Source organism: Aspergillus nidulans, chromosome VII, assembly GCF_000011425.1.
Source record: "Aspergillus nidulans FGSC A4 chromosome VII".
NCBI lineage: Eukaryota > Fungi > Ascomycota > Eurotiomycetes > Eurotiales > Aspergillaceae > Aspergillus > Aspergillus nidulans.
This window is the reverse complement of record NC_066263.1, coordinates 4,143,683-4,156,196: the sequence shown is the minus strand read 5'-3', so window position 1 is coordinate 4,156,196 and position 12,514 is coordinate 4,143,683. Positions and strand designations below refer to the sequence as shown.

Genomic DNA, 12,514 nt, shown 5'->3' with positions numbered 1-12,514 from the left:
GCCATGGCCACACATAACCAAATCAGCGACCAGTGTCAATGGTCATATCCAGAGGTATTCACCACACAGTAAGGGGTGATATGTGTGCTTAAAGTTCTTCTACGGACCTTCCTTTCGATGCCAAACCTCAACCTGCAAAATTCTTCCGATAAGTCTCTGCTTTAGAAAGAAATACAGGGCCGTGGAAGAACCGACCGCCGAACCCGCTTCATATCATCTTCACTCTACGTTGACTATCATGGCTTCGAATTTTGATCCCTGGAATCAGACTATTACCTTCCGTCTCGAGGACGGGACTCCATTCGATATCAGTGTTGACTATCTCGATGGGATTCTCCAGTATTCTATTCGAGCCTGTGTCAACTATGCTGCGCAGCTCGGAGCGTCTGTTATCCTCTTCGTCATACTGGTTCTTCTAACTAGAGCCGAAAAACGTGCTTCTTGCTTATTCTGGCTTAACAGCCTAGCACTACTCCTTAACTTTGCCAGACTGCTATGTGACGTGCTCTTCTTTACGGGCAACTTCGTAAGAATTTACACGCTCATCTCCGCAGACGAATCCCGGGTCACCGCGTCCGATCTTGCAACCTCCATCGTGGGTGCTATAATGACAGCTCTACTCTTGACAACGATCGAGATCTCGCTAGTCCTTCAAGTACAAGTTGTCTGTTCAAATCTCAGACGTATCTACCGACGAGCTCTTCTTTGTGTATCAGCTGTTGTTGCAACGGCAACCATCGCCATTCGATACTCGCTGTTGGCCGTGAACATACGGGCCATTCTCGAATTCAGCGACCCGACGACCTACAACTGGCTGGAAAGCTTAGCCACCGTGGCCCTCACTATAAGCATCTGCTATTTCTGCGTAATCTTCGTGACCAAGCTCGGATTTGCCATTCGACTGCGCCGCAAACTCGGTTTGAGCGAGCTCGGCCCGATGAAAGTTGTCTTCATTATGGGCTGCCAGACCCTGGTCATTCCAGGTATGTCCTGCTATGCTACCTTTCTACTCAGACTGCAGGAAAACGAACACTCAGCTCATTAATTCCACCAGTCATTGTCTCGATCACCCACTACGTTAGCGATGTCCCAGAGCTCCAAACTAACGTCTTGACCATCGTTGCCCTCTCCCTCCCGCTTTCCTCTATCTGGGCTGGCACAACTATCGACAAACCCGTAACCCACTCAAACGTTCGCAATCTGTGGCAGATTCTCTCTTTCTCAGGATACAGGCCTAAGCAGTCGACCTACATTGCCACGACAACCACGGCCACAACCAACGCGAAGCAATGCACCCACTGCTATTCCGAGTCGCGGCTGTTGACGGAGAAGGAAAGCGGGAGAAACAATGACACATCTTCAAAGTCTTCGTCGCAGTATGGGATTGCCGTTGAACATGACATCTCGGTTCGCAGTGCGAGAAGGGAATCTTTTGACGTCTGATATGCTAGGCCTCTTTTTTTCGTTCTCATTTCTTTCGGTTCTCTTTTTCTTCAAAGATACATACATATCAAATTACAGCCCATCGTCATGAACATATTTATTCCTGGATCAACCGTTAGTGACCTACCACACCGGGCGATTGCCTACATAGTATAGGTGAACACTGGGCAGGTAGTCATGGATGCATTATGCATAGCGAGACCATTGGCCTTTGAACTGCTTCATCTTCTGTTTTTTTTTCCGTCACTCCCTTCATTCTCTAACTGTTTCAGATTCCCCGACCTCTTTGCTCGAGGTTATTATCTTTCTGTTATCTAGTCCTTCTTAGGCAGGTGGTTCCCAACTTGCAATGGTTGTTCTCATTCGTCCCTAGGCGGTACTAGCCCAGACAGATACATCATATATGAAGTCAATGCCTTCTTTACGCTACATCATTCCAAAGAAAAAAAAAGGTTGGCTCTAAACTAATGTGACAAGCAGAAGGGTAAAGTTTAGCCCATCCTTTTCATAAGGCTAGCCTATCTAGGTATTAATTAACAGAGGTTTAGGAAGAACAAAGAGTTATTAACGATTTTTAGTAGGGAGAAAGAAAAGAACAACTTAAGAGCTAACCTTCCCTCCCTAATTTCGCTAACGACTCGGTCAAGAATTCATTGGCGTTCATCAAGTCAGTACTACCGTAGACAACCCGCCGTCTCGGACCACCAAGAGGTTCATGCCCAGTGCGGCCGTTACCTGCCCCCTCATGGCCCTGCTGCCCGCTCGTGCGTTGCACCCAGTCCTGCAAATTGCCGTACTCGTCCATGCTGCCACCGCCAACAGTGAAGACAATCGCTTCATTAAAGGCCTGGCGGCGCTGCCCAAAGCTAGCCTGTATACCTGAGCCGCTTGATGATGCGCCTTGCTGAGTGTTGCGGGCAGCAGATGCAGGAGGGATGGTTCCGCGTGCATTTTCGGTATCCGGGGAGTCCGCTAGCAGTGTGCTCTAAAGGGCAATTGCAGAGCTAGACGCGGAGGCGGGGTCCATGATTGATTCGGTAATTTTAGTGAGGGTGAGGTCTTTGTTGGCGGGAAGGAAGTTCTTGACTCCAGAGATGAGGGAGTCGAAGTTTGCGCCTAGGGCGCGGAAGTGATGCGGTCTGTGAGGCGATTGGAGAGGGAGGAGAAGCCGCGGAAGAGGTCCGAGGATTGCTGCTGTGGAGCTGCAGTGGCCGTCGTCATCATTGTCATGCGGGTGAGCTCGCGGACTTGCTTGACGTAAGCGATGGGGCTGATGTCCTGGACTCCCGTGCGGGTAAGAGCTTCTTCGAATTGGCTGATGTCTGCACGGGAGAGTTCAGTTTCTGTGCTCAGGAACCAGATGAGGAATATCCGGAGTTTGTCTGTGGGGTTAGTGCCCTTGGTAGGGTCACTAATTAACTCGAGAATCTGTGCTTTAGATTGTTTGGTGATATTCTCTTCAAGCTCGAAGAAGTTATCTAGTTGGCGGTCTTTGATACCCTTAAGCAGAGCGGTGGCGATGTTCATGTGCATGTCGAGAATCGATTTCCGCTCTCGTAGCTCGGGTAGAAGAGTAATGGCGGCTTTGAGGTGCTGCGCAGAGGCACTCGTATCTGCTTGAAGGTCCTCGATCGAGGAGGCTCCGGTCTTCCTAGTGATTTCGGTCGCATCCTCTTTATATCGTGTTAACTCGGCGTCGATATCCTCTGCCACGTGCGGGAACGGGGCACCGGCGTTACGCTTCCAGAAGAAGTCATTACTGCCGAGATCATAGGCCTTCTTTGTTGTGCCAGCGGCAGGATTTGACTCATCCACAGGTGTTTCTACCGTGATACGGTTGAGTCGCATCTGCAGCACATCTTGCACAAGCGATTGATAGGTCCACGAGTGTGAGAGCATGGGAACCAAATCAACGTTGCGGTCAACGATGATGAGAACCGGCCGTGATGAAGGAACACCGGGGGTGGACTTTTTGTTAGCTGAGAATAAGTTGTCTTTGGAATTGAGAATGTGATCGCGTAATTTACGATCTAGCTTTGTCGCGATAAGCTCAGCTGCACCTCCTTTTGGACAGCGTATGATCGGTATGGCACCTGGTCCAATCAGTAAGAATGTCACCCAGCCATTCAGTAATTACGCACCCATTGTAACGCTGACGCTGAATAAACCACTGACAATCTTATCGACAATTTCATCTAGATCGGCGTCGCTGGTCTTTGCGCTGTTGATCCTCCAGTAGGCATCATTTCCGAGACCTAGGCTAAACAGATCTGGTTCGGCGACAATGAAATTCAAATACTGATCGTATACCTGGGCGATATGTTCTGCGGTTCCAGTGGTTGCTATTTGGGATGCGAAGTCTTCGAGGAGAGGCCGAGGGATGGAGGATAGGAAATTGACGTAGGCTGGGGAGTAAAGGCCGCGCTGGAGATCATTCGCGATTAACTGAATATTGGAAGCAGTGGGCTCGACGAGGTAGACAACGGGAACATCGGGGATAGGGTATCTAGTAGAATTGATATTCCTATGGAGACTTGGTCAGCTGCGGTGACGTCGAAAGGAGAGAGGCGTGTACAGATGGATGGTGACCCCCCAAGCTCTAAGATCATTGACCCGTAGCACGCTGCTGATAACGTCCCGACCGAGGTTGTCAAACACCAAGATTTTCCAGATCGGGTCGCCATCCTCGTTAAGTATAGGGGTCGAGATGAGGCCTTGCGCCGAAGCCTCATGGGTGGCATCCTCTGCGGGGCGCGGGTCGTGGTTTAAATTGAGGATCTTTTGAATAGAAGCTAAATATTGTCAATTATAAGCGAATAAATATATTCGATAGATTATGAGACCTACCGACCTGACGGTCTCGGAGAGACATTGGTTGTGATGCCATTGCGCGTTCTAACTGTTTATGTAGCTCTAACGCTCATGGCATGAAGTTACCGATGCCGCTAGAACAAGCAACCAAGGGGAGAGTAAAACACCGCAACGTGATCGCAGCCACGAGCTTGAAGCGCAAGAGATCAGATAGTAAATGAGGACTCCAGCCGAGGGAATCGAAAGATCTAGATAGGACTAATCTACGGAGTACATCTACACTCCACCTGGCCTCACTCTGAGGGCCGCGGGAAAAAGCTGCTGACATAATTGGGAGGCTAAGCCATTTTCTGAGAGGCGACAAACAGGACAAACCATCACGTGCTTTTTTGTCCTGTTCTGCTGGCAAGGTTCCTCCGTCCCAGTCTCTTCCAGCCATCCCATCGTCACCACTCCCCCTCCCCTATCCCTCCCCTAACTCATCAACAATCCCCGTAAAGCACAAAATTATGTTGTTTAACTGCAGCTCGGAGCGGTTCTTGTGACCGGGACCATTTCTTTCCACTTTCTAAGGAAACATCAAAAATAAGAGTGGCTACGAGTGAGTCGTACGAGCAGAGAAAAAGGAGTCAAGGCTGAGAGTGAGAGGCCAAATTTAAGGGTATTTTTGGAAGCGAAGAACTGAAGGAGAAAGAGACAGTCCCAGAGGAACGGGACCAGAATTATCGAATTATCATACGTCTATCTACTTGGACGGACAGTACTTCCAGCTTGTGCATCACGAAGAGCCCTTTTTGTTCTGGTTTTTCTATTAAATAAGAAAAAGGGGAAGGAAAGGGTGCAGCACCTTCGTGAAACGTGACTCGCAGGATTCTACCAGTCGTCCACAGTTCACGGACAGGTATTTTCGATTCGTACCTTAAGGATTGAATCACACCATCTGAGCCTTTGAAGTCCCCCCCCTTCCGCACAGGAAAATCAACTCGCCCCCAGTCCTTGGAACCAGCTGAGCTCTGCAGCCTGCACCACCGTTGCTGCTGCTGCTGCCGCCGTCTTCCGGTTGTGGCCAATCAAATCGCGCAAAGCCTTCCGATCTTCCAGCCGCTTAACGCGGCACTGGGTCCTTTCCTAACTGGGAACAGCAGCACGATACATTCAACTGTGATCCAGGTTATCCTTCAGACTTCAACTACATCACGGACTAGATAGTATCTTAACTTGGATTTCACTACAAATTACCCTTCTAAGCCAATCTGGGCTGGCGGAGGAGCGAAGAAGCGGCGACATCATGGACCCAGTAAACCCGGCCTCGTTGCCGCCTGAGTTCTGGAGCAGTTTGGATCCGTATACGAACCCAGATTCTTCCCAACACCATCATTCACATCCTCCTCAGCAACAGTCGACACCCCAACAACCACAACATCAGCCCCTGGGAATTAGTTGGGACCATCCTGCTCTGCATTCGCAATCTTCTCACCGTGATTCGGCCCATGGACTGTATCAGTCAGCAACACCGCAGTCATGGCAGCAGAATCCGTTGCATCACCAACCCATGGTCCCCCCAACACCGCAGGACCTTGGGATATCTTCTCAGTATCGCCAGGTTCCGCAATATGCTCAGGGACAAGTGACTTTTGACTCCCGGGCGGTCGCCGCGCCGGATAATGCTCACTATCAGTCCTACTCGTTCTCCCCCAACTTCTATACTCCACAACACATACCTATCCCGGATGCATTCCCACAAACACACTCACCACAGCCCTCTCAGCAGTCGTCTCGACCTGCTTCATATCAGCCACAGCAGCTCCATCAGAACTCGTTATCGCAATATACGATCACCCCCGGATTCCCTGACGACCCCACAGTAAGCATCATCCAGGCTACATCAGTTCTTGATTTTCTCTTCTTTTTATTATTATTTTTTTTTACTGACAGTTTCAGCATCCCTCGCTCAGCTTTCCAAATGAATTTACACAGCCTCAACGTGCTCCGGAGCAGACAATCAACCCACAGTTCATCAGTACCCCGCAGCCCATGAATCAGAGCTCCTCGCTCAACAACCAAAACCAGTTTGTTTACGTAAATCCTGCTGAGGATCCAAAGTGCGCGCTTTCCCTAGTTACTTACTTTCTGAGCCTCAAACTGATGGGTTCCCCTAGAATGTTCAGTTATTTCCCGGATAATGTACATCTGCAGCCGATTTTACCCCAACCTGAAGTGAATAATTCCCTCGCTTCTGATCATATTTCGACGGTTGGAAGTCCTGCCATTAATGGTATGTCTTTGCCAATCCTCACCCCGTAAGCTATTAACCAGGGCAGGTATCAAATCCGTACCAGCAATTGCGCCGGCTAAACCGGCGCCTTCAAAAACAAAACAAGCGGGGATCAAGAAGCAGCCTGTGACTAAGAAAGCACCTGCCAAAAAGGCAGATGGGAAGGGCTCGGCCTCTTCCAGCTCAGATAGCTACGAGTCTGACTCGGATCTTGAAATTCAGGAACCAGAGGAGCCATCACCTCTGCCTCCTACTCGTCCTGCTGAGCCCGAAGCTGCCGCACAGTACGATGTCCTACAGGCTGTGTGGTCTCCGCGTAATAGACGGCCCAAGGTCGACAAGGTTAAGGCTGCATTAGTTGCATTCAAAGACGTTGTTAAAAACCTTAGGGATTCGTGGAAAGAGACTGCTCAAGCTCTAAAAGCGGCGGAAAATAAGGGTGAATCCAGCGATACGGCTCAACTAAGAAAACAAGTTGCTCATCAACGACGTCTTATGGAGGTGGCTGTGATTGCGACCCTTGAGAAGGGCCACCCCATGATTGTCGAAAAGTATGTTATTCCCCTTCTCCTTGGTTTTGCGTACCTGGCATATTGTCGCCATGGCCATAGAAGTCAGAAACGAATTGAGAGAATCTCTCACGTAATCTCCCTAATATGGTTGCCATCATGTCTTAAAGAATCTTATAGAGGAAGAGTGAGCTTGACTTTGCGCTGAGCGACTACTGTCCTCGGTAGCTGTATAGAAGAGAGGAGCAAAGAATGAGATGTGGTGTCTCTTCCTGCTTCTCCCTCGAGAAACAGCGGTGGCTGCCACAGATAAATGGCAAAGTTACCAGCAGAACAAAGGCTTGTTCATTCAAATCTCTGGATTCTATATAACGCCGTTTTGCTGCCAATGCTATTTCGAATTAAATTGGAAGCTGACGGAAATCCTAGGCTCGGTGAGCATCCGATGGCAGTCGCAGCCATTTATTCGTTTCTTCTGGATCGGCATCAAGCTCTAGATTTCAACGGATCCTTAACTGTGAACATATTGAAGGTAAGTAGTCGCATCTTTTTTCGCCGATTCACAACTTTAGCTAATTATAATCTCAAGCTACTTGCTCGGTTCGTCACCATGGATGACGACACCCTCACTAAAACAAATGTCGCCAAGGTGCTTCCAAGGTTCGCGAAAAAGGGAAGTGCGGAAGTAAAAGCCCTCGCACAAACTATACAGGCCAACGCCGCTGCATCCACCAAGCGCAAGCAGGAGAACGGGAAGCCGGGCTCAAAAGAAGGCTCGCCAGCTAAACCTCCGGTGTCAGGTGCCGCAGTCGTAAATGGGGCTCGTAGGGATACCTCTGGCTCTAAACGACCACGAGATGGAGAGGCCAACGGACAGACGGCTCCAAGGAAAGTAGTAGTGACGTCCAATCCTAAACCCGGTCCGAAACCCAGCGGCGCCTCTACCAATGGCTCCGTCAAACGCACGCAAGAGACTGGTCAAGAGAGCAAGCCCACAGGAAGTACCGCGTCGGCTGCATCACGCCCGAAGGCCAACATCATCGCTCCCAAACCCACGAATCTTTTTGGAACTTTGACCTCAGCGTCCAAGAAGCCAGGAACTTCGAATGCAGAGAGAGCTGCTGCCGCTGCTGCCGCCAAGACGAGGTAATAAGACCCACCTGCTGAACAGTTTGTTGATCTTTTGTGCTGACATGATAGCAGTTCCGAAAAGAAAGAAGCACCGCGACCAGCATTCTCTTTTGGAGATATAATGGCAGACCTCAACAAGCAGAAGGAACCTTCCCCACAGGAATCGTCGGAGAGTAAAACTCCAGAAACGGAAGAGGAGCGGACAAAGAGGCTCCGCAAGGAGGCGCGAAAGAAGTTGCGCGTTACTTGGAAGCCTGACGATTCGCTAACTGACATTCGTTACTTCACTCACGACCCTGACGAGGAACTTGGTCCGGGTGATCGTACACGACAAGTAGGCGATGTGAAAGGTGAAGGGAGTGTCCTCAAACTTCATAAAAACCTTGACGAATTGGAGGAGGATGACGACAGTAGTGTGCGTGAAGAGCAGCTTTTCGACTATTATGCTCCCTCTCGTAAGGACCCTTTTATTGTCCATTTTTGGTGTTCTTAGTCTAACTTGCATAGAAATCGACGATAGTGAAACTTCAGCTGAAACTCGAGCTGCGAACTATTTCAAACGAGGGGGCGCACAGCAGCCTATCAGCCCCGAGGCGAAGGCTCAAGAACAGCGAGAGGCTACCACGCTTATGGTTTTCCATACTTCACCTGCGGACGTGCCACCATCAGCTAAGGAGCCACCCCCACCAGACAGCAGCGAAGCGGCACCGGAAGTCCTGTCATTCGGAGAGCCGCCGGACCACGTCAAGGTATGTTGTGTATTTGTCTTGGTACAAAATATGGTCTAATGGTAAATTCAGGATCGACAAGAGCGGTATTATGCGATGATTAGGCCCCAGCAACCGCCCCAGCAACCGCCCCAGAGCCAGCCTAGTACACAGAATAACCAATTCGTCTTCAATCTGCTTAAGTCGATACAGAATCCAGGCCAGCAACAGTCGACGCCCCCTCCTCAAGTTACTCAGTCAGCTCAAGCTCCCGCCTTCAACCTGGAGCAAACTATCAACATGCTCCGCCAGCAAAACCCACAGCCGCAACCACAAGTGCCTCAGGTTCCTCAAATTCCTCAACCACCAGCGATTGATCAGCGGCTTTTGGCTATTCTCTACGGTCAACAACCGCAGACCCAACTGCAACCGCAGGCACAGGCCCAGCCACCGGCCCAGAATCAGCCTGGCGTCATTCCACCATACCTCGCTGCAATTATAGCTCAGTTTGGTAATCAGAATCAAACGCAGAATCAGCAGCCGGCAGCTACTGAGGCCCCTCAGACCTCAGGCCATTACGAGAACCCGGATCGTAAACGCATGCGCGAAACCGGAGGCTATGATGACGATGATAAATGGAAGCGGAACAAAATGAATGCTCCAAACAAAAAACATCCCAAAGCCGGATCCGTCCCATGCCGATACTGGGCCGAGGGAAGATGCCTCAAGGGCCAGGATTGTACATTTCGCCACGATCCACTTTCACCATGACTTTCCGTGATAACATTGTACTCCTGACAAAGCCCTTTGATACCCCGTCGCATTGTTTCGTTCTCTTCTGTCTGCCTATGCACTTTGCATCACGTCTATACTTACAACTATTGGTCCCTTAACCGGACTAGATTCAGTTACTCTGACGGTGTTCGGCGTTGTGACTCGCTTCTTACGCTTTTTCTTTTTACATTCTAGCATCTTTATTTCACCAGCATATTTTCCATCATACATCACCGGCATTATTGGTTTCCTCTGTGGAGTTCGGGCTGTGATCTATCTGATTTTGTGGGTGGAACATGCATGCTCAGTATTTACAGCGGCCATCCGGCGCCATATCCTGTTTCTGTTCCTTGCATCCGGCCTCAGCCGGCCAGCCGTATATTTCGGCAGAGCGAGCATTGTACATTAGGCATTTAGTAAGACAGGGTAGATATCTTGCTGAGACTAAATGTTGTTGTTTTCGTCCGCTCCTTCCGCCGCCATGTATGTATTGGATGTAGCTAAGTACTAGGTAACTGGGCAGTAGTCAAGCTCGAATATTTCAAAGATGCCACGGTTGGTTTGTTTTGAACCCGACTCAATTTGCTGGTCATATTTCAGGTGGAAATATGCTAACCCTTGCAGGAGCACTAGGTAAGTATGAGAAGACAGTTCCATCTCACATCATATGGAATTCGCATCTGTACCACTATGGGTAAAGTCAGTATGCGTGCTCTGTTTTGGCCCTCACAAGGTTTCAAAGTACAGAATAGATTAGGATCAATAGTATCAAGAGGGGGAAATGTACTCAGAAGTATCGGATGGCAACAGAATGATTAGAAGCAGACCCGCTATGTGCATCAACAAAGATATCCCACTCCGGCAGAGTAAAAGAGCATTTGTTTGATGGGAACGCAAGTGCTTGGCAGGCCATCATCGGCCAGTCACGGGCCATGGCACAGCCACACTGTGACCTTCTTATGTCATACCCGGTAGGCCAAGCCACAGCAAGGCTAACTGAGCGTCAGCGGTTCTTGGGCTTGGACTTTGGGTTCTTAGAGTAGTCAAGGCACCAGCAAACTGGGCGATTCTTACTCTCTCCCCACTTACTTCCTCCAACACACTTTCCTCTCCCCTTTCCTCCTAAGCCCTAGACACCATTATCCCCGGTTATTCCTACGACTGCTTCACTCGTATTTGAGAGTTCCGCCGCCTCCGAGCCAGAAGGTGCGAGATGAGTTTAAAGGGCTTCCAGAAGAGCATTGTCCGCGCCCCGCAAACGTTCAAGGCCAGGTTCAACATTGGCGACAACACCAAGGATCCTGTCTACACTGATGCCGAGCGCCGATTTCAGGAACTCGAAAAAGAGACAAAGAAACTCCACGATGAGTCTAAGAAGTACTTCGACGCCGTTAATGGTAGGTTTCGTCCGGACACCTTCCGTCTCCACTCCGGCTAATACCCCGCTTAGGGATGCTGGATCACCAGATTGAGTTCTCCAAGGCTATGACAGAGCTTTATAAACCAATTTCCGGCCGTGCCTCCGACCCGAGCACTTATACGATTGAAGGAAACCCCGAAGGCATTCGGGCTTGTGAGGAGTATGAAGTGATTGTGCAGGATCTGAAGGAAGCACTAGCACCGGAGCTTGAGATGATTGATTCTCGTGTCGTCAGCCCCGCGCAACAGCTCTTAGAGGTGATTAAGGCCATCCGCAAGGTTGCTGTGAAGCGAGACCACAAGAAGCTCGACTACGACCGCCACAGGAACACTCTGAAGAAGCTCCAAGATAAGAAGGACAAGTCGCTGAAGGATGAGAAGGCCCTTTACAAAGCCGAGGGGGACGTAGAACAGGCTACTCAGGAGTACAACCTATACAATGATTTGCTGAAGGATGAGCTGCCGAAACTCTTCGCCCTCGAAGCAGAATTCATCCGGCCGCTTTTCCAATCCTTCTATTACATGCAGCTGAATGTCTTTTACACATTGCACGAGAAGATGCAAGGCATCAACATTGGTTACTTTGATCTGACACGCGACATCGAAGAAGCGTATGAGGAGAAGCGCGGGGACGTCAAAGAGCGCGCTGAAGAACTCACCATTGTTCACTTCAAGACCACAGGTGGTCGTCGGCCGGGCTCAAAGCTCACTGGCAAAGATAAACTAGCTGCGGAGCACAAAGGCCGCTTCGGATCACGGCCCAGTGACCCCGATGTTGTCGAAAACCCGCCGCCTCCGTACTCTCCTGGCGCCAGTGGAAGCGCCCTCGCAGCAGCCGCAGCCAAAAAGCCGGCACCCCCACCTCCAAAGCCCAAGCCATCGCAGTTCCGTGCGCCCGTCGAGACAGTTACGGCGTTGTATGATTACGAAGCACAGGCCCACGGTGATTTGAGCTTCTCGGCCGGAGACGTCATCGAGATTGTGCAAAGGACCGATAACCAAAACGAGTGGTGGACAGGCCGTGTTGACGGACGAGAAGGGCAGTTTCCAGGTAAGCAATGCCCAGAGGATGTCTCTGGACTATGCTAATGTCTCACAGCGAACTACGTCCAGTTGAATTAGTGAGGATCAGTGATATCTTAGCGGCTTTAATTCTATTCTCTGCAAATTATATGTTCGCTTGGAGTCTCATCAGGCTTTACTCGCATAAAGAATTGTTACTCGTTCATCGCTCTGCACTGCTGTGTCCAGGTGGCATTAACTGTCGCCGTGTATATATATACCTTGGGGTTCGAGCAATGATTCACGAGCTGCTGTGCTTTGCCAGCGGCGTTGATTCTTGACCTGATACCTATCCTCGAATGTTCTTGACGTTGTGTACAAAGATGAACAAATAGCTTGGACTCGTGCCAAGATATCTAATTCTAGATTATCCGTCAATAATA

General features: G+C 49.9%; 4 protein-coding genes across 4 annotated transcripts, besides 2 other annotated features; 3 read left to right on the top strand and 1 right to left on the bottom strand.

The window, feature by feature from the left end:
- Positions 1 to 2,396: part of a sequence feature (contig 1.43 127..338545(1)) that runs on past the window's edge.
- Positions 4 to 1,443, top strand: preB (alpha-factor pheromone receptor STE2; the record flags this gene model as incomplete). Its single annotated transcript, XM_655032.1, has 3 exons — positions 4 to 68; positions 178 to 983; positions 1,022 to 1,443. The coding sequence occupies 3 exons, from the start codon at positions 4 to 6 to the stop codon at positions 1,441 to 1,443; spliced, it is 1,293 nt and encodes a 430-aa protein (XP_660124.1).
- Positions 2,397 to 12,514: part of a sequence feature (contig 1.42 328..99573(1)) that runs on past the window's edge.
- On the bottom strand, positions 2,560 to 4,315 carry sly1 (syntaxin-binding protein; the record flags this gene model as incomplete). Its single annotated transcript, XM_655030.1, has 4 exons — positions 2,560 to 3,536; positions 3,585 to 3,949; positions 4,019 to 4,235; positions 4,291 to 4,315. 4 exons carry the CDS (start codon positions 4,313 to 4,315, stop codon positions 2,560 to 2,562), a joined length of 1,584 nt encoding a protein of 527 aa, XP_660122.1.
- Positions 5,631 to 7,246, top strand: ANIA_02517 (uncharacterized protein; the record flags this gene model as incomplete). Its single annotated transcript, XM_655029.2, has 4 exons — positions 5,631 to 6,118; positions 6,196 to 6,356; positions 6,414 to 6,529; positions 6,576 to 7,246. Exons 1-4 carry the CDS (start codon positions 5,807 to 5,809, stop codon positions 7,244 to 7,246), a joined length of 1,260 nt encoding a protein of 419 aa, XP_660121.1. The 5' UTR covers positions 5,631 to 5,806.
- Positions 10,864 to 12,488, top strand: ANIA_02516 (amphiphysin; the record flags this gene model as incomplete). The annotated part of the gene is made up of 3 exons (XM_655028.2): positions 10,864 to 11,047; positions 11,101 to 12,120; positions 12,169 to 12,488. 3 exons carry the CDS (start codon positions 10,864 to 10,866, stop codon positions 12,189 to 12,191), a joined length of 1,227 nt encoding a protein of 408 aa, XP_660120.1. The 3' UTR covers positions 12,192 to 12,488.